This window comes from Gorilla gorilla, chromosome 7, assembly GCF_029281585.2.
Source record: "Gorilla gorilla gorilla isolate KB3781 chromosome 7, NHGRI_mGorGor1-v2.1_pri, whole genome shotgun sequence".
NCBI classification, from domain to species: Eukaryota; Metazoa; Chordata; class Mammalia; order Primates; family Hominidae; genus Gorilla; species Gorilla gorilla.
The window spans coordinates 146,675,666-146,698,154 of record NC_073231.2 but is presented as its reverse complement, the minus strand read 5'-3'; the positions used below and the strand labels follow the sequence as shown (position 1 = coordinate 146,698,154).

The window sequence follows — 22,489 nt, the reverse complement described above, 5'->3', positions numbered from 1 at the left end:
GAAAGATACTCAGGAAACATTTATTGAATGCATATATCTAATATTTTTCTTTTAAAACAGTGTTGTTTTTCCCATTCCTTTTGTTGTAGGTGAAGAGCGATTATATGTTAGAGATAGCTGATCAAGTGGACCAGGAAATTGCTTTGAAGTTGGGTTGTCTAGAAATACGGTAAGATGATAACTATGCATTGCGGCCTTTATTTATCAATTTTTAAATTATTTTTGAATATTTTCCAGGTATTTTCCTTTTCTTCATAAGGATTATCAGTGAAATACTGAATAAAATTTGAGTAAATTACGAACTATTGGTTTGGTGCAAAAGTAATTGCAGTTGTTGCCATTAATTTTTGTTTATTATTCAGATGGCTCTCCCCCAGTTTTTATCACTTAACAACACAAACATTCCTTATATATACATATAAATGTATGTCTTCCCTGATTTTAGGCGATCATACTGGGAGATGCGGGGCAATGCACTAGAAAAGAAGTCTAACTATGAAGTATTAGAGTAAGTATTGTACTTATAATCTATACCTGCAAATATGCAGAACTAAATTCTTAGTTTATTTTAAAAATAAATACTGATTCTGAAACACTGCTGTTTCTAAAATTTTATATCTGGAAGAGGAAAAGAACAGAATCCTTGATGACATTAATTGTGTTAATAAACATTTAGATTTGTTGATAGATGTCTTAAAGCTAACATTGTATATGGCCCATTAACATACACTTTGTGTAGATTTAATCATTGCAAGATGATATTTTTTTCTAATTTATATTGAATTCTACAGCTGCCTATAAATTGCTTATAAATTATTATTCATGTTCTCTGTATAAGTTACTACAGATTGTTTTGCACAAATAGAGATACGGAAGTTACTGCTCATGTATCAGAAAAATCTAGAATAACTAGAAATTTTTCCAATAATGAAATTAATTTGTGCATCGACTGTTATATTAGATTGTACTAAATTAACCCAACGTGGAGTTTATGTCGTGGGAGGCTAGAAACCCTATACTTCATCTTTTTCATAATTAATTCAGCAAAAGATAACTGAACACTGAGTCCTTTGTAGCTAAGTGCCAGAGATTCGGAAATAAAACAAAATTTTAACCCCCAGGAAGCATTCCACTAAAAGGAAGACTCTCAGACAAGTAAGCAAAATTATAACATAATGTGCTAGAAATTAAAGTGGAAGTATCAGCTGGGTGTTTACAGGAGAATGGTACTTGATGTGTGAGGTGTTTTCACATGGAGATGTTATTTAACCTAAGTCTTAAAGAATGAGTGATTCACAAAGTGTAGATATGTGGGGTTTGTTGCATGGGAGCCAGGAAGCCAGTCAAGAGGATAAATCAGCATTTGCAAAGGCACAGAAACATGGACCATCAGGCAAAGGTTAGGAAACTGAGTTGGTTGGGGGTAGATAGAATACCATTCTTATGAGGGGGAGAGGGGTATGTATACAGGGACCAGGTCATTACCTATCTAGTACATTCTTCAAAGAGTCTGGACTTGGCCTTTGAGCATCGCTGACTCATCATTTCAAGCAGGACAATTACATGATGAGATTCGCAATTTAGAATTCCATATTTGTGAGAGTAGAATTTTATTAAAGAAGATTGAAAATGGTAGCAAGGAGCCAGGAAGCTGTTGTACCTTTCTTGTCCATGTGAGAATGATGAGGCTGTGAGACAGAAGGAAGCAGTGGCCATGGAGACACGGGCTAGCAGAGGTAGAGTCTGACTGGAGGCTGATTACATTTGAATTAAGGACAGGGAGGAACCCAAGGAGTCTCTTGGTTTTCTGTCATGGGCCACTATGGATACCAGTCACAGAAAAGGAGTGTGCTTGAGGAGAAAGAAGACAAGTTACTTGGAGCATGTTGATTTTTAGTTCTAAGGGAACATTCATGTTTTTTAAAATGAAAAAGGAAAGATAAATGTTGGTTTATTTCACTGTTATGAAATGACAAATACCAGTAGCATTAAAAAAAGTCTCTTATGGTACCCTGCGCTTAGATCTTGGTTTCTAGTACCATTCTTCAGTGGAAGGCACCAGAGCTGCTTGGAAAAATGCAGTTTGAGGGAGAGGAGGAAAAATACAAGGGTGAGCCCTAGAGCAGCTTGTAGTGCCAGAAAGAAGGAAGTGCTCAAAAAGCAAAACGATGGGGCTGTGTCAAAGGATGAATGAGCCAGTGGAAAGAGTTCCCAGTGACAAAAGCTGGAACAATTCGAGCAACAAATTAAGTTACATAGTATTAGATTGTAATCCAAAGTATAAATTAAATACCCATGAGTCCATAGTAATATAGATACTTGAATAAATAAATATTTAAAGGAGCAGTGACAAATTTCCTCTATAGAAAAATTCCAAATAATTTATGTAAATACCCTCTCTCAAAGGAGGTGGAGCATAAAACCCACCTCTAACATATGAGCTACATTTAGTGGCTTGTTTCTAAAGAGTATGATAAGGAAAGGAAGTGTGGGGAAAAAGTAATTTTACAGTGAAGAAACCTGACAGGCATGACCTTAGCCAGGTGGTCAAAGTCAACATCACCAGTGATCAGTCATGTTGATAGTGTGCAACCATAATGTAATGCGTTGAGAAAGGCACTTTACCTCTGTGGCCGTCCTCATAATAAAAACCCATAACCTCAGTCTAATCACGAGAAAAAACATCAAACAAATCCCTCTTCAGGGACATTTTACAAAGTACCTAACCAGTACTCCTCAAAACTGTCAAGGTCATGAAGGAAACAGTGGAAGTCAGAGAAACTCACATATCCAGGAGTTGCCTAAAGAAACAGGATGATTACAGGTAATGTGGTGTCCTCCATATGATGTTGGAACAGAAAAAGGATAGGGAAAAAAACTGATGAAATCTGAGTAAAGTATAGAGTTTGTTAATCATAATATATCCATACTGGTTTATTATTTGTGACGAATGTACCAAAGTAATGCAAGATATTAATAGTAGGTGGACCTGGGTGTGGACTATACAGGATACTCTCTTTGTAACTCTTTTGTAAATCTAAAACTATTGTAAAATAAAAGGCCTATCTAAAAAAAACCTGATGGGAGAATTGAGGTCAGCAAGTAGTTAGAGATGATCTAAGAAGGTACAATAGATGGCAAATAGTTAATGTGAAGTCAAGAAAGGAGTGCTAGTTGAGTGGCCTGGCTGAGTTACAGAGAGAGGACTCCAGGAACACATGTGATCATCTTTCACGGTCACTGTGGAAGCCTACTCTAGTATAGTGGCTGGGGAAAAAGAATAATGTGAATTGTATTCTACGCTATCTGTATGTGAGGCCAAGATAGGAAAATGAAATGGTAACTGAAAGGTAGAGTCTGTGTGAGAACCAGAGGTATACAAAGGAATGAAGAGAGCCAGACATACTGTCAAAAGGATACAGAGTTACAGGAAGAGAGATACTTGAAAGAAATTTCCATGAATAATACATTGACATGTTTTTAACAGCCAAAACAGTTAAAGAAAGAAAAGCAGGTTGTCTGTCAAGGTGAATTAGCGAATGGTATGTTTGGAGAGAAGAATTTTAAGTTCAAGATCTGTTTGAAATGAGAGTCAAATTTTGCACTGAAGTTAGTGTAAATTTGGCTTATTTCTGGAAATTACAGAACTTCAGATGATCAGAGAAGAGGTGAATAGAAGAGGACAACTTAGGGCTTTAACCAGTGTTAAAGGCTTTCAAAACCTTACGCAGTTTTTGTCGGGGGTCAGTGAAATGGAGAACATGAGAATTGCTATACATAAGGGCTTGTGATTATTATTACTTGAAACAGGAGAGCTAGACACAGCATAAGTTTGTAAATTAGATCCTTCTTAGAGGATTGCATGGAAAGTTGAATGATCTATTGTTTTGATATGGCTGTTTCATCTTAGTTAATTTATATGTGTGATATTTAAAGTAAGTAAATACGATAGTTAAAAGAAAGAGGAATCTTCAGTTTATTGTAGTTCTAGGATGCTATTGGGCTTATTTTGCTGTCCCCTCTTTCTAAATTCCTGTGCTTTTGCTCCACTGTAGTGATTCGTTGCAGTTATACAACTTGTGTGAATTCAGCACCCTATCTCCATATAAGTAGATTAGTTGAGTGACCTCTTGAAGCAGAATATCTGGGTTCAAGTCCTTATCGCACCTTGACTATTCTATTTGCCAAATTTTATTAGTAAGCTCTTGGTGTCTGTTTCCAAACGTGTAAAATGGGGATAATGGTGATACCTACCTATATATGAGATTGTCGTAAGGAGTTAGATGAGATAATTTATGTCAAGAGCTTAATACCTATTGTACCCAACACTGAATAAATGTGGACTATAATTATGATTATTATCCATGGGAGATATTGATTGTCAATCAGGATAAAAACCAAACTGTAGAGTTTCTTTAAAGAGCATTAAGAAAAAAAAATAGAAAACAATGTTATTGTTCATCTGTTGATTTAATTTTGAGCCCTTTTAAAATGATTTTTAACTTATTTGTTTTCAAAGGTAATAATACATTCTAGTTAGAGAAAAAGTGAAACTACAGTGTCAAATAAGAAAATTTCTTCAACTCCTCTCACTGATAACCACCATCATAGTTTTAATAAATATCCTTATAGCTCTCTGTTTTAACACTTGTGTGCACATTCAATGCATAGTTTTAATATAAGTGGAATAATCCTATATGCATCTTGCTTTTTTTATTCAACTTTATGTTTAATAGATCTTTCCATGTGACTAAATAAAAATATACATTAGTATACTAGTCCACCCAATGAGTATATAATGCTACATACATTTAAACAGCCACATAATAGTGGACATTCAGTTCAGGTTAATAACAATGTAAGGCATGGTGCCATTTTTTGTTCATTTTTGCCTGTATGATAGGCAACAGATGATAACTTGCTTTATATTAGTTTGATTACTGGTGATATTAAACCTCTTCACATATATGGCCATTTTAAAGTTTTTTTTGTAAATTAACTATATTTTAAATAAGCTTTTCTAATATATTTTTTCTTTATTAATTTTAAGCAGTCTTTGTCATGTTAACACATCTTGTAATGTTAGTTCTGTATTTTCTTTCCCAGCTCGTCATTTTCTTTCAACTATGTGTATATGGCTCTCATCATTACAGAAGTTTGTCTTTCTTTAATGTAGTAAAATCGTATTTTCATTTTGGTTTTTGAGTTTTAAGATCCGATTTTTAAAAAGGCATTCCAGAACTTAAGATTGATAAATGTTTGTTTTGAAACTTTTGTGTATTCATTTCTGCTTTTACATTTTCAAATGTGTGGATTTTAAAAATATTTTCTTTTTAAATTAACTTTTGGCTTAATGGCATTATGCTCAGATAGCGTGGTCTGTGTGATAAGAGCTTCTCAACTTTTGTGGAGACTTCTTTTGTGGACCCTACAATAAGATCATTTTCCCCTAGTGTTTTATCATGAAAAAGTTTCAAAAATACAAATAAGTTGAGAGACTTGTTCAGTGAGCATCTCTGTGTCTATTACCTGAATGCTACAGTTATTAACATTTTGTTGTATTTGCTTTGTGTGATCAGTTTTTATAAATGTTTTAGTGTGATTCAGAAAATGCATTTCCTAATCAAGCTTGTTAACATACCCATCTGTGATAATGACTTTGCCAATTTCTTCCTGTAAGTCTATTAATTTTTCCTTGATATTTTGAGGCGCTTTTATTTAAACATACGAACAATATACCTTCTTGGTAAATTGAATCTTGCATCATTATGTAGTGATCTTCTCTATGCCTGATAATTTGTTGTTGTTGTTCTGAAATCTGTTTTGCTTTCTTTAGGTTAGCCTTGACCTGGTTTATGCTTTTCCATTTCTTCACTTTCAACTTCTCTGTGTCCTTATACTTTCAGGTGTGTCTTTTAAAAATGTCATAGTGCTGGATTTCTTAAATCCAGTTTGCTAAGTGTTTCTTTGAACTGACAGGTTTAGTACATTTGTATTTCTTAGGATGCGTGATATATTGGACTCGCTTTTATTATTTATTTCCGGTGTCCTAGAAATAAGCTGTGTGTGAGTGCATGTGCTGTGTATTTCTTAGTTGGTATTCTTATTCCACATTTTCTTCTGTAATTACGTTGAAATTTATAAACATCTCTACTCTTTCATTAGTTACCCTTACATTTAACCTTCTATATTAACCAACTCCAGATTTTAAACTTATCTAACCCTCTCTTAAACAATACAAGGAACTTTAAACACCTTAACTCTCCCCATCTTCTTCCAACTTAACACATCATTTTTTCCTGTTATTTTAGTTATATCTTTTCAAAATTGAAACTCCAAATATTAGACATTATTATTATTTTATACAGTTATTATTTTTGGCTTTCCCTACATGTATATGATTTTATTTCTTAAACATCCTATATTGGTCTAGGTGCAGTGGCTCATAACCTATAATCCCAGCACACTGGGAGGCCAGGGTAGGACGATGGCTTGACCAGCACGGATAGCATAGCGAGAACTCATCTCTACAAATAATTTTAAAAATTAGCCAGGCGCGGTGGCACACAGTTGTGGTCTCACCTAGTCGGGAGGCTGAGGCTGGAGGATTGCTTGAGCCCAGGTTGTTGTGGCTGCAGTGAGCTATGATCATGCCACTGCACTCCAGCCTGGGCAACAGAGGAAGACCTTGTTTAAAATAAACATTTTTGTATTTCAGACCACCCTTCTGGTATGCTTTTCCTTTTATTCCAAATATATTGTTCTGCTCATTGTTTTTTTCTCAACACTGTAAAGATACTCTGTTATGACAAGAAATGTCTGTTGACATTTCTTTATGGTTGCTCTTTCTTTTAAGGTCCTTTTCCTACTTTTCATCTTTTCTAGTTTTATTCATGTCTTGTGCTTGGATTTCTTTTTATAAATCCAGTTGGAATAAGACATACTTCTCAATTCTGTAGATTCATGTTTTTCATCTGGAAAATATATGCCACTATCTCTTTAATAATCAACAGATATATTTCTGATCTTTGCTATCTGTTACATTTTTCGTATTTTCTATCTCTCTGTCTCTCTGGATTCTCTCTTTTTTGGGGGAGATATTTCTTTGGATTTGTCTTGTAATTCTTTAATTCTCTTAAGTAGTATCTTTATGCCATATGTTGTTCATTGTTTATTTCATTCTACCACTTATATTTTTTCATTTCTAGACATTCCATTTCATGTGATGTAATCTTCTTCATGCTTGGTAACCTCTGGTATGCCCATCTGTGGTGTTTGTGCTGTTTATTTCTTCAAGTTTTTATGCATAGCTGTTTTCTGTTCTGTATTTGACAATAACCTTGAGGTACTGGGGTGTCTCAATCTGCTGTTACTCTGACTGTCACTCAGGCCACCAAAGTGGCTTGAATTAGAGGCTGGTGGCCCTAGACTGGGCAAGCTGAGTTCCAGGGGGCTTTGTTTACACTGCTGCGGCTTCTGACAAGAGCCAGGAAATGATGCCACTTCTGTCTCCGTCAGGTCCAACCTCAGTGCCCAAGTGCCGGGTTCATCATCCCCACCTTGCAGGTACCGTCGGTCCAGAAACCCAAAAACAGTTTCCCTTCTCCCTGTCGTGCTTTGTGTTAGTGTGTGTGTGCTGGGGGCGTCCTAGAAACCGGCATATTTATCACCCTATTGCCTAAACATTCTTCATTGTAGCTCAATCTATGTTTCCAACATTAGTTTCCCTTTTACTTTTATTTATAAGTTTTTTGTTTTTTTTCTTTTTTGAGACGGAGTCTCACTCTGTGCCCAGGCTGGAGTGCAGTGGCGCGATCTCGGCTCACTGCAAGCTCTGCCTCCTGGGTTCACGCCATTCTCCTGCCTCAGCCTCCTTAGTAGCTGGGACTACAGGTGCCCGCCACCATGCCCAGCTAATTTTTTGTATTTTTACTAGAGACGGGATTTCACCATGTTAGCCAGGATGGTCTCAATCTCCTGACCTCTTGATCCGCCCGCCTCGGCCTCCCAAAGTGCTGGGCTTACAAGCGTGAGCCACCGCACCCGGCCTAGAAGTTTTTAATATGTAGTTTTTGATGATAAAATTCTGTTTTTAAATCTGTCTCTTTTTAAAAAATTTCACCCTTGTTCTTGAAAGGTAGCTTAACAGATGCTGGTCAAGCAGTCTTCCCACTTTGGCCTCCCAATGTGCTGAGATTATAGGTATGAGTCACCATATCTGGCCCGATAATAGCTTAACAGAGAAAATATAACTATTAACCTGGTTACATTTTATATAATAAAGATACTTAACAATATTGCATTTGGCCATTGTAAAGGCTGATGCCAGTGCTTTAGGAGTGGCCTGGCTGAGAGGATGTGCAGGGACTTGCATGCACACACCATGGCTGTTCTACCACAGGAGCAACTGGGAACCCCAGCGGCTCTCTCAAGGAGTGCGTTGGCATTTCTTTTTCCTATTGGTTTTGGCTAGTAACTTGGAGCCATTTAGAAATTTATATTTCTTCGGTACAGAAAGGAATTATACATGAATGCAGAATACTGCTTGTTTCTTATTAGTTCATTTCATGGTTCTCTTTTTCCTTTCTAATAAGAAAACTCATGAAATGTTCCACATAATTTATTAGATTCCGGCAGGAATTTTAAAGTCAAACTCAGTTGTTTACAGCCTAATACACAATGCCCTTTCAGCTTTACTGTACTTTTTTTTTTGAGATGGAGCCTTGCTCTGTTGCCCAGGCTGGAGTGCAGTGGCGTGACCTCGGCTTGCAGCAACCTCCTCCTCCCAGATTCAAGCAATTCTCCTGCCTCAGCCTCCTAAGTAGCTGGGATTGCAGGTGCCCACCACCGTGCCCGGCTAATTTTTTTGTATTTTTAGTAGAGATGGGGTTTTACCATTTTGGCCAGGCTGATTTTGAACTCCTGACCTCAAGTGATCAGCCCACCTCAGCCTTCTAAAGTGCTAGGATTACAGGTGTGAGCCACCGTGCCCAGCTGCTTTACTGTATTTCTAAATGACTTTTTTTGTTTTTGTTTGTTTGTTTGAGACAGAGTCTCTCTCTGTTGCCCAGGCTAGAGTGCAGTGGCATGATCTCAGCCCAATGTAACCTCCACCTCCCAGGTGCAAGTGATTGTCCTGCCTCAGCCACCCAAGTATCAGGGATTACAGGTGTGCACCACCACGCCCAGCTAATTTTTGTATTTTTAGTAGGGATGGGGTTTCATCATGTTGGCCAGGCTGGTCTTGAATGCCTGACCTCAAGTGATCCACCCTCATTGGCCTCCCAAAGTGCTGGGATTACAGGTGTGAGTCACCATGCCCAGCCATAAATAACTATTTTGAGTTATACTAGTACTACTACTACCACTAAGGCACAGTTTCTGAGAGTGTGACAAATACATCTAGAAGCTTAAGGGTTTTTTCTTTAAACCAACTAGAGAGTTCATCAGTCTTTCTTTTCATGTCTTTCCAATCTAAGAAGAACCAAGGTACTTTTTTTGTAGGCAAAGGAAAAGTATAAGACAGTGAAGTCCCCCAGCCCCTGTCCCTGGTACGTTACTTCCTGTGGGCTCACACAACAGGGAACAACTGGAGTGCAAAACAGACAAGACTTATTTACATCATTTGTAAATAAGAGGTGAGGAGGAGAGAAGGCAGCTACCAAAGGAGGTCAAATGTTTTAAGAAAAATGTTTTTCATTAGCCTTTAAAAGTACATTGCTGATATTGACAAACCAATACAGTGTTAAAATTAGGATTTCTAATATGGCATTAGAGAAGGAAGACTCTTATTTTCCAGTAATTATTCCCCAAATTAGAGAACTATAATGTGAAATTATTTTAAATGAACCATCTAACTTTTTGTTTCTGCTTGATTCCTTATTAAGTGGTTTGCCTTTTTTTAGAAATTTGTTTTTAATCATCTTTGCATTTAGTATATTTTGCTATAGTGGTTTGTATAGTTGTTTCTCTTCACTATGGAGAATGTGAGCTGCATTCTGTTGTGCGGGGAATGTATTCCCCACACATTATATAGTATCTGATATCTATAAGATATTCCATAGGTATTTCTAGAATGGATAAATTTGTGGTTTAAAATTAGCTGAGCTTAGTTATCGCTGTACTTGTTTTCATTTTTCTTGTCAACAGTAGTCAATTGCATCCTTTAGCTACTTATAATAAATATCAAAGAAGGAGGTGCTGGTAGATTTGGCAGGAATTGATGGTTGCCTCACTGAGACAGAAGTTTATTTCTCTTATATAAAACAAGTGATAGACAATCAGTGTTTCTCAGTCATTGGGGCTACAGGTTACTTTAATTTTACCATTTTGTAATCCATAGCCACCTCATAGCCTAAGAGGCTGCTGAACATCACTCATCACCACTTATGTATTCTAGTCCCCAGGAAGGAGGAAGAGATGGGCATTCTCTTTTTCTTTTCAAGGACACAAACGTGTATACAGTAAGTCTTCACTTAACATCAATAGGTTCCTGGAAACTATAAGTGAAACGACATAAAGTGAAACCAGTTTTACCGTGGGCTAATTGATATAAACAAGAGTTAAGTTCTTGTGAAATGTTTCTGGTCACAAAAACATCCCCAGCTTCTAAGTAGAGACCCAAAACACTTCTAATATTAAACATTGGAATAAATGTAAGCATACATTTTAAAAAGTCTGATTAAAAAAAAACCAGATAATTATTTACCCAGTTATTCCAGTTCAGGGTCGTGGGTGGCTGGACCCTATCCCAGCAGCTCAGGATGCAGGGCAGGAGCTAGCCTTGGACAGGATGCCATTCTCATCACAGGGAGTACTCACTCCCCCAACCCCATACTCACTCATCCTGGGACAATTCAGACACACCAGTTCCCCTAACATGCACATCTTTGGGATGTGGGAGGAAAGTGGAGTAACCATAGAAACCCCACACAGACACAGGGAGAACATGCACACTCCATATAGTGGCCCAGCTGGGAATCAATTTTTTTTCTCATCAACACTATAATGAAACAACATTACATAATAATGACATTATTTATGAACCTGCTGTTTAATACTTTCCCTTAGAGGGACATAGGAGAAAACATAGTCGCATAGCCATACCTGCTACAGAAGAGACTGGGGAAGGCAGCACTTTACCTGGCCAAAAGACAACTTCATCCCCAGGATGAAGGGGAGAATGTCATTAAGAAACAGCAATCTCTGTTGCAGTTAGATAATTTTAACATTTGTCTGTTAAGAAGCTTGAGTATAATTTAGAGGTGAAAGTACCACCATACTATTTCTAAATTAAATATACTCAATTCTGACAGTTTTGGAGAAAGAGTAAGATAGAGTTACTACATGGAAATGCCTATTTAAGTTATATTTGAAGTTAGTTGTGGCTGCATTTTTGCCTGGGTTTTAAGTATTTGAGGGATTATGTTCACAAAATATTAAACAGGGTCACCAGACAAGAATCTTCTCAGAAATATTGCCAGAAGAGAAATAATTTTATCCTTGACTTAAAAATTTGCTTATAATAAGCTTAGTTTCTTTTTAATATGTAAAGAAAGTTGATTCCCATCTGAGGCTTCTAAAAGCCAGCTGTGTTATGAATTTGTGGATATGAATACACATGTGCAGGATAAGGCCACAGGCTGGGACTAGATGGGCACCTAGAGGATTCATCTCAGTGAGTGGGGAATGCTGATGGCAGTCAGCTGGTGCAGGTGGGGAGGGGCCCTCCTACACAGCCTCTTTTCCTGAAGCATTCTGGATGGCCACTGTGGTGTGAAAGGAGGAATACGAGGAGGTGCACAGTCATCATGCAGGAATGTGGGAGGGCAGAGCTCTCTAAGGATTTTCCAAAAATGCTAAATGGCAACAGGAATCAGTGGAGTGTTAAATGGGATTCTGAGGTTTAGCAAAAGAGAAAGAAGACCATATCAGTCAGCAGTGTTCTAAATCTTTCACTTAAAGGATAGAGGTCAGTTAAACATTAAGAGAGTTCTGGTTAAAATTGGCCAGAAAAACCTTAAATCTCGATGGCTAAGTGTATTGGTTTTAAACTCTTATCTTATAGTACCTTTCACACGGTGTTGTAGTTAGTTGTTTATGTAATTATCTCACTTAAGAAAAGGAAACATATTAGCGATTTTTCTACCCCATGATCTGTTATAGTGCCTAGTATGTCATATGGTCTCAGTGAAGGAGTAAATGAATACAGCCTCTCTTTTCTTTGTAGCTTCAAATCTAAATGATTTGAATCTTAGTGAATAGATCATAGAAACCGTTTTTGTTAGTCCTGAGAGAGAAGTAGGAAAGGTAATACTTAGAAGCCCTCTGCTATGTATATACAAGCAGTCCCAACAAAAGGCTTCTTAACATACAGCTGTCTCCTGTGAGATCTGCTGCCTTCTGCATTGTCATGGTAGAGCTCTCTCCTCATCCCTCTATACCTTCTTTCCCCAGTCTTTCTGAGCAAGGCAAGAACCTTGAGTGGTTGTCCCTGTGGTAACTCTGCACCTATTCCCAGTGCTCATGCATTTCACCCATCCCTGTCCTTACTGAGGAGCCTTTGGGCCCACAGCACCAAGCCCTAGAGAATGAGGGTGACTGAAGTCCTAGATTCATTGCTCTGGCCCAGCCCCACCCATTGCAGCTTTCTGCGACAATGGAACTGTTCTGTGACTGCCCCACCTAGTTTGGTAGCCTCTAGCCACATGGGACTGCTCATCACTTGAAATGTGATGAGCATCGCAGTTGGGAACAGAATTTTTAATTTAATTCAACTAATGTAAGTATAAATAGCTACATATCACTAGTGGTTGCATATTGGACAACACAGTTCTAACCTAATATTAGTGTCTTGTCATCTGTGTATGGGTTCAAGAGGTTTCTCTGAACTGATGTGGGAATCTAATAAACTGATGCTTGGGTTTGGGAATTGGGGTTTGGCAGTATTCTAAAAGCTTCATGTGAGTTAGTTTTTTATTACATGAGTTTAAATGCATTTAGGACATATCCTTTGACAGTTAATATAGTAAGGAATTATTATATGATAAAGGTTAGTAATTATATTTTGTTTATGATGTGTAAGTTGTATTTGTTGTTTTATTCACATACAGGACAGTTGTATAGAGTTTGGGCTCAAAGAAGGTTTTTACGCCACTTGAGGCAAAACTACTGCTGATTAGAGTGCACATTGTAAACCAGTCCCAAACACACAGATCATGGAGAGAGGCGACCTCATATTAAAAATGGGACAGCCTACAAGTCCCTGTTTGGTTTCCTAAGGCTTTAAATTTAGATATCTATAATAGGCTTTCCCTAAAAACTTTGAACATAGTACCTTAGGTGCGCTCAGAGTCCTCTATCACAAAACCTGAAGTAGTTTGATTTCTAGATTAAATTGAAATGTGTTAAAGGCAGCGTTGCAGAATTTTTACCATGACCTTGTGTACTTGAGCCTCATTTTTATTTTCTCAACTGCCAGGTATCAAAAAAGTTCTAACATATGGACAAACGTTACAAATTCATTATTAGTCAAAAGAAGTTTAAGAAAACCTAAACTGTATATATGCTAATTATTAGCCTTCAGGTTTCTTTTTTTTTTAATGGAGTTGTCTTCACCTTTGAAGTAAAAGCAATACCTAGTATTCGTCTTTATTTTCAAAAAACATATGCTTCCTTTCATTTTTCTTGAATCATACAACACTTTGGTTTATCTTTAACTTTCTTATTTGTGACAGCAATGAATATGGTAAGTTCTTTAGTTATGCCTGGCTCTGAGAAAAATAGATGTGTAGCTGGGTTGATTAATAGCAGTTGACAGCCACACAGTGGCGGAGAGGATATTCCCTGCCCTGGTCTTTCCCTCACCCAAATACTGACGTGTGTGTTGCCTTCTTGAAACATGGCCAGTTGCCTTCTTGAAATCCCTACTAGAAGGGCGTGCACGTACACCTTGCCCATGGGTCTGTTTTAGGCCCTCACATGTCTAAAACAGAACTGTTGATGCCCACCCACCTTTCTGTTCTCGGTGTGTAGCTTCAGCGTTCCCTCACACCTCATGTCCAGTCACTCATCCCTGTTGCCTCTTTGTCCACAGTAGCCCCTCAATCTCACCACTTCTCACCGCCTCTCCTGTCCACCAGCAAACCTCAGGTCAGGCCATGCCTCCCTCTGCATTAAACAGTGAGACACAGGGCATGTGGACCAGAAGCTGTCCAGACAGCAGTGCTTTCTTCTAAGGCAGAACAGAAACTCTGCCCCCTTCACATTCCAGGAACTTCATAAACAGTCTTACTTAAACCTCAGCACCACTGCATGGTAGTAGGAGTTCACATCCCCACTTTACAAGTAACCGGAGGTTCGCAGGTGTTAACAGCAAGTCTGTCCTATGGCAGAGCCAAGATTCAAATTAAGAACTCTCTGAGGCTGGGCGCAGTGGCTCATGCCTGTAATCCCAGCGCTTTGGGAGGCTGAAGTGGGCAGATCACTTGAGGTCAGGAGTTCGAGACCAGCCTGGCCAACATGGTGAGACCCCATCTCTACTAAAAATACAAAAAATAGCTGGGCGTGGTAGTGCAGGCCTGTAATCCCAGCTGCTTGGGATACTGAGGCACGAGAATTGCTCGAAGCCTGGGAGGCAGAGGGTGCAGTGAGCTGAGATTGGGCCACTGCACTCTGGCCTGGGTGACAAAGCGAGACTCAGTCTCAAAAAAACAAACACTCTGATATGAAAATAAATGCTTGCTGTTAAGGAATAGTGGCTTGAAAATGTAGATAGAGGCAGAAATCCTCAAGAATACTGCCTTGTAGATTCCAGAGTGTGTCTTTTGTGTACTAATTTTGCTACTTTTCCGTAGTGATTGGCATAAAAATTCTTAAAATGCAAAGACCCTGTGTTTTTAGAGGCAAAATGAAAAGGAGGAACTTGTGTGGATACGTTTCCCCCCTTCATATCCAGCTGTCAAAATAGATAATGATGGTTCTGTAAAGGTAAGGAAGGGAAGTTACAAACAAAAGTGGCTAGAGACAGAAATGTAAAACCAGTAGTTAAATGAATTAACTGATGGGTAAAACCAGAAAGTAGTATATCGTAGAAGCTGAGAGAGAATTATAGGATGTAATGAACATAATATCAGAATAAGAAAGAATGAGAACTGAGACCAGTTTCGGATTTACCAGAGGAGGAATTCACTGGCTTAGGAACTACTAGCAGTTAGATTATAGAATAAGGGATTTAAAATGTTTGAATATAGTATCAACCAAATAAACTCTGACATGATGTCTCTGGTTTTGTTTATAACGCCAGCTAACTTAACAGTTACGGATGAAGAAGTCATCCCTGTTTCTTGATACTTTATATTCAGTTTATTATATGTGATATAGTATGTGATTCTGAAAAGATACCTGTGTTTCCCTTTTCTCCTTGATCCTTTTATGTGTCTCCTGACATTCCTAATGTCGTCAGAGGCATTATTTCACATTGCTAGCACACGAGTGACACCTAGTGGCCAAAACATCTGAGTAAGTTAGTAACCAAAGTACTAGAAAAAGAATCAGCTATTCTTTCCAACCTATTTTCTTGGCCAGAGTGTTGAGGTTCTTGATAATAATGATCAATTTAATTTTGTTGCCTGACTTAAAGAACATTGCTGCGATTTCCAGCATTTCCATAAATTCACCTTTTTTACCTAGGGCATAAATTTATCTGTTTGTTTTTTCCTAATGTGAAACTGAGACAAGTGAATGAGTCACTTAATCAAAAAAGTCTATTTTTAAAAATAGTCAACTTTTAGGATAAACCTAAGGGATTTATTTCTGTAACTTCTCGGGTATATCCTGAATCATTTACTAATCAGGCTAGCTATTTTCTCTACAAATACAGTATTACCCAGTTGGAACTGATGTTTATAACCTTCAAGAAATATCTGAAAAAGGACAGTTTTTAATACGTTATAATTTACAAAGAGGGAATATTTTAGAAGAGTTTTCAACAATAAGGGTAAAAAAAGAAAAAACCAAAAGGATTTCTGTTTAAACCAACTTGTATTCATGTTTCCAGTACATATCTAGAAAATGATTTGTCCCATCCTTCCTGTGAATATACTGGTAAATTAAAGCATTATTATACTTGTTTCCTTCCTAAATAATATATGGAAGGATAAATAATTTACAGTGCTTTTATGTTCTTGCAAGTTTGTCATATTAATTGAGTTGGTGGTGTTATTTGTTAATACGCTTCTTTTTATATTTCAGAAAAGATGTTGGTTTAAAGCGATTTTTTCCTAAGAGTTTACTGGATTCTGTCAAGGTAATTAGAGTCTCCTTTATCATAATAAAATAACAAAATTATGCCAAGACCTTTTCCCCAGGGGTAAATTGCTTTTGGGAAAGTAAAATGTAGTTTCCTTCCTTACATGTAAAATATATAATTTAAAAAGCTGACATTTATTCTAGTCACATTAATGGCAAATAGGTTTTTGTATAGCTTTCTTCCATAAAACATGGTTTTACTTCTTGATTGTATTTGATACTCTGCTAAGCATAAAACTAAAAAAGTTACATGCACAGTTATTCCTGTCATCTAAGTCTTTACAGGCTAAAATATTTTGACATGCAGAAGAAAAGGAGCAATATGTAAAATAATCGTGGTGGTGGAATCATTAATATTGTGTGTGTGTGTGTGTGTGTGTGTGTGTGTGTGTGTGTGTGTGCATGTTAGTGCATTTTGAAGGTCTGTCTTTTGTTTCAACCCTTTGGATGCTTCCCCGCTTTAGTAGCTTTGGCAGAGACTCAGTTCTTATCCTTCCCATATCCAGTGTGGAGAGCACCTTGGAGTGAGGTGGGAGGACTCTGAATGTGTGATTCCCCCAGCTATTCCAGAGCACACATCAAGATTTTCAAGCGCAGCAGGGGATACAAACTTTAGGGTTAAGACAGAGTCTGGCTCAGATGAGCTCTGTCGTTTTCTAGCCTCAGGGTCTTGGGCCTGGTTTCTTATTTCCACAATGAAGAAAATAGTATTTTGTAGGGTTGATGTGAATATTTAACAGATTAGTAAATATATTACTTACCACAGTACCTGTCACATAGCAACAGTGGATGTTACTGCTCTTACTTTTTATTTTTCAAAGATCTTATTCTACATCCCATCAGCTGAAGCCCAAGCAGGAGAAGATACTCATTATGAGAAAATGTAGCTAACTTTGGATAAGTTATTTCATCTTTTGGTATTTCAGTTTACACATCCGTAAAATGGGGATAAAATCCATTTCTAACACATGAGATTAATAAGAGGATTAAATCTTAGAAAGACCAAAAGAGAGAGAACTGTCGACGTCATGTTGATTATCACTGGGCCAGAGTGTTGGTATAATTTATCAGATGCAATCTGTGACAAAAGCTCTGTATTCAGATATCTGGGTCCTGCTCTCTGTCAAACCCATCCAGAATAGGACTGTAAGGATTAGTCACCGTTTCCCTGAGTCCAGAAAGTAACAGTATCCCTTCCTCTCTCACATAGCTTCTTGATAATCTAATGGGAAAAATAGATATAAAGGTGTTGGCTTTAAAACACAATGCATTCTAGAAATGCAATAAGATATGCATTTAAGAATAGTACAGGAAAAATATACTCTCTTTCTAGTGATGCCGCTTGACTTTTTCAGTGTTCATTCAAGTTTCCTGATCTATTAGTGAAATACTACAGTGAATTGTTAGGGAACAGAGCATACTCCATTTAGTGTGGTTGAGGCCAGGACTACAGATTGAGACACTGTCCCAGTCTACAAGTAGCCCACAGACCATTGGCATGAGTGGATTGAGTCAGATTTGAAAGAGAACAAAGAGTTTTAAATGAAGTTTGGCACAGTGGAAGGGGAATGAGAGAGAATGACAGAATTGTGTCCTTCGAGAGAGTTATTAGGTGTGGGTGGCCCATACTCTTGCAGTTGGGAGAATGGGAGATTCAGTTTGACCTGGAATGTTTTTGGTGTGGGAGCCGAGAAGGCATGGGAAGACCCTTAAGTGGAAGGGATGCTGCTGTGTGTAAACCTGCTGGGTGCTGCAGTGAGGAGGATAGTGGAGACATTCAAACAAGTGTAAGCTACAGTTTTAGTGAATTTACATTGCTGTTGGGTAGAAGAGTACTCTACCCAATGTTCTATTGATGATTATGTCACATTAGTAGTATTGTTCAGGGGTTTTCAGTTGTGAAGCACTGGGTTATGAAGCCTCAGAATTATTGCAAAGTCTCCTTAAATCTGTATGTGTATAAACAATTAGGAAAAGAGTGACTGTTGTCATTTAGGAGTCCAATACATTCTAGATTTTTAAAGGATCCCCATATTCAAAACGGAACCACAGGTACAGGTCACAGGTGCCATGGTGTGAGTGTAGCCAGAGTGAGACAGGTGCCCAAAGAGGTTCGGTAGAGGACTGGCCCTGTCTCCTCCATGACTAGTCCTTCTGAACCTCTGCTTCAGTGTTCCCTCTCCTACTCTTTTCTCACCACGCAAAGTGGAAATGGCAAAATACTCCCTTCTATCTTGGGACCCTGTTTAGTATCTTAATTTTTAATTCTACTTTCTCTTTTTTTTTTTTTTTTTTTTTTTTGAGACAGAGTCTTGCTCCATCGCCCATGCTGGAGTGCAATGGCGTGATCTCGACTCGCTGCAACCTCCTCCTCCCGGGTTCAAGCAATTCTTCTGCCTCAGTCTCCCAAATAGCTGGGACTACAGGTGCCTGCCACCACACCTGGCTAATTTTTTTTATTTTTAGTAGAGATGGGGTTTCACTGTGTTGGTTGGGCTGGTCTCGAATGCCTGAGCTCAAGTGATCCACCCACCTTGGCCTCCCAAAGTGCTGGGATTACAGGCGTGAGCCACTGTGCCTGGCCTCAATTTTTAATTACGTAGTTTGTTACTTGTTTGTATTTTATCTGCCTTCCTCCGCTATATTTTAAGATTGTTGAGGGCAAAGACAATATCTGTTGCTGTCTCCACTCTACACCCTTTGTTTGACATTGTACCTGGCACGTAGTAACATTTGGTAAATCCTACTTAATGAATAACAGCAATATGATGAGTAAAATAAGGGGAGACACTTTCTGAACACTGAGTACAATGTGAACAAAAGGCGTGAAGACAGGATAAGACTTTAGAAGATAGTAGAATTGAAAAGCTAGAAAGTTTCTTTCCTTGGTTATGCCTTCCCTACTGCTCTCCATCCCCACCCCCCTAAAAAAAACCCTCCTCTGCAGGAAATTTGTGCATATCTTAAGATATGTTTCCAGGCTATCCTTTAGGCTTCTATTGCCCTGGCCTTTGCTGCTGACGCCCATGTGCTTTTTTTTCTGCCATCTTGAGCCGTACCTGGGTATCAGGTAACTCCTGGTGGCCAGAGAGGGATCACACCCTAGAAACAGCGAGCCCTGATAGCCAGAGAGGGCTCACACCCTAGAAACAGCGAGCCCTCTCTGTTTCTAGGCTGTCTAGGAAACAGAGGTCAGACAGGAAAGGGGGTTTTGGTTGAGTAGAGTCAATATGCGATCATTGTGGGCAGTCACTTGGTGTGGGCTTAAATGCTGAGGTAGGAGTTGAGGGGGATTGGGGACTCATTCCAGAGTGTGTAGAGTGTGCAGAGAGTGCAGAGTGTGCAGCATGATCTCTTTTTGGATTCTAGAATATAAATTTGACAGCAACATGGAGCACAGATTGAAAGCAAAAAGACAGAACCAAGAAGACTTGGGAGGTGATTAAGGAAGATGAGATGTGCAATGATCAAGGCCTGGATGGAATGGCTTCTGTAAGAATGGGAGGGAAGGATGACTAGAGGGACTTGAGAAAACTTCTTTTTTTTTTTTTTAGAGACAGGGTCTCACTCCGTCGCCCAGGCTGGAGTGCATTGGCGCGATCTTGGCTCACTGCAGCCTCGGCCACTCAGGTTCAAGCAATTCTCCTGCCTCAGCCACCTGAGTAGCTGGGATTACAGGCATGGACCGCCATGCCCAGCTAATTTTTGTATTTTTTTTCTGTAGAGACATGGTTTTACCATGTTGCCCTGGCTGGTCTCGAACTCCTGACTTAAGCCATCCACCCGCCTCTGCCTCCCAAAGTGCTGGGATTACGGATGTGAGCCATCACACCCAGTCCAGAAAACTTTTTACAAACCAAATAACAGATGTGCTTTTTGAGCAATTCAATTGCTGCTGATTTTGATGTAAATAGAATTAATTTTTAGCTACTGTTAGCTATGGATTCATCAGATTCATGGAGTGGCTCATAAATACGGTTCTTAGAACTGGTTTCTCACATGCCCTTTTTAATAAGGGAATCACTGTAATTTTGTGTACCCAATAGTGTGTATTTGGCTTAGGAATTCATAACCTTAGCCCAAGGTTTTTTCACATTTGACATAAATTCTTTGGACATTGCACTGATTGCCATGAAACTTCTATGGAATATGGTACCAACATATGCTCATGGGGGTAACAACTATAATACAAATTAGGTGGTGTCTAGACAGTCCCTTCTTCAAAGCTATTGCCAGTGAAACTTCAGCTAGCTAGAAATTCACACCAGTTTCTTGTTTTTTCTGAAATAGCTCTATAGAATGGCTAAGTCAGTTAACGCTGGCTTTTCCATAAACAGGCTACATTTGTTTCTCCAAAAATCATTTTGTTTTACCTGATTTTTTTCCCCTTTCTATTTATATTCGTAGAGGATTATTTATAATTAACATTCACATTGAATTGTTGAAAGATTGTTTTATTATCTTTAGTGAAACTTGGATTAGCTATGTTTTATGCCAAAAATGGAATCTGGGATATATGTGCCTCAATTACTAAGAATAATTTGCAAGTATTTTAATTTCCGTCTCGTTGATGTTAGTAGTTTTAAAGACACATTTAAAATTTCACTGTACCAGTAAAACTGTCAAACCCAAATTGAGGGACATTCTACAGAATTCTGATGATTACTCTTGAAAAATATCAAGGTCATGAAAGATAAGACCCAGAAGCTGTTTAACAGCTGGAGGAGGCTGAGGAGACAAGATGTGTAAATGCAGTGTGGAATCCGGAGCAGTGAAAGGACATTAGTGGACAACTAGTGAAACTGGAGTCACTTCTGTAGTTCAGTGAATGTTGTCCTACCAGTGGGTACCAAGGGTGCTCCCCATACTGGCATTACAACTCTACTCTGAGCTTAAATTAGGCAGCAAGTCAAAATAGGCAAATTTTAATTTATTACAATATAATTCACAGTAGAAACCTAATTTCAGAACTAGAAATGTTAAGAGATCAATAGTTATCAGTTTTTTTTAGTATCTGATTCTCAAGTAATAATGTGGTTTCCTAGAATACTACCAGGAACACATGATTTTATTCTTGGAGAAAATAGTCATTATTTTCATTTCTAGGATGAGCAGATGACTATTTTAAGCTTAATATTTTCACCAAGCACAGAAATGCATATCTTGGTACGATATTCAGCAGTGAATTCCTGTTATCTGCTGTATGCCAGGACCTGAGTTGGGGGTGCTGGGAGGGAGTGAAACCTGGCCTCTGCTTACAGAGCTTATCATCTGATGTGGGTCCTGTAGATAGGAGTAAGAAGAAGCTCTCTTCATGCGCTGTTAATGTATCTGCATTTAAAGCATTTGGTGTTTGGGTTGATAAGTTATTCCTTAAAAACTCTCTTATTGCAGATTTTCCTTGGCATTGCCTTACAACCTTTGCATCTGGGAAGTCCTAGGAATCTATTGTTGCTAGCAGCATCTGATAATCATTAGGTTGACTAATAGGAAGTTATTTTTGTAGCTCAACATGGATGAATAGCAGCAGTTTCTTATGGTTCATCCTAGCAATACCACTTCATTTTGAAGAAGTATCACATTCTTAGTAAATTTATCACTATACGTAAATTGGTTTAAAATAAAATAGTGTGCGTAGATGCCTCGTTTCCAAAATCCAGGTTAACACAAGCAGGTGTTCAAACTTGAAATGCAATGAGAACAGTCTTGTTTACTTAAACAAGTTCTGCAAGTGTATTGATTAATATCCAGAGATTCTATGCAGATTTTGTGGAATTTTGTTCCCCACTGAGTAATTAGGAAAGAACTAATGCTTTCTAAGATATCCTTTTCATGAAAACTAATTTTGGAGTTTCAGACAGCAGAGATTTTCTAGTTTCTGTCCAGCACTGAACACCATAGGTTTGGAACTCACAGTCCTCATTGGCAGTCACGTTTAAGTACAGACCATAAGAACTTGGGTATATTCCTGCCAAAGGCGCCAACAATTTTAGTTGGCGGAGAATGAGAGCGTTGTTTCTGTGTCCATAGGAAACTAACTCTGAATGATATCGTTTTCCTTTACTCCAGCTGCTTGAGCTTACTGGTTTGTTGTGTTGTTTGTTGCTCTCACTTCTTGGGTCTCAGCTTGTTAATGTGTAGGATGAGCAAGGTAACACCGCCTACAGAAAAAGCAGCATGT

At 38.3% G+C, this 22,489-nt stretch overlaps 1 protein-coding gene across 26 annotated transcripts in view; it reads left to right on the top strand.

Moving 5' to 3' along the window:
• Positions 1-22,489, top strand: part of PTK2 (protein tyrosine kinase 2) — a 340,227-nt gene that overhangs the window by 151,109 nt on the left and 166,629 nt on the right. For 25 of the 26 annotated variants that reach the window (XM_055349579.2, XM_055349577.2, XM_055349578.2 and 22 more), the window contains 3 exons: positions 90-169; positions 446-508; positions 16,252-16,306. In XM_055349579.2, the coding sequence (XP_055205554.2) occupies positions 90-169; positions 446-508; positions 16,252-16,306 (198 nt within the window). Of the gene's footprint in view, positions 1-89; positions 170-445; positions 509-2,415; positions 2,825-16,251; positions 16,307-22,489 lie in introns of those variants that run through there. The other variant, XM_055349600.2, reaches the window with a different exon arrangement.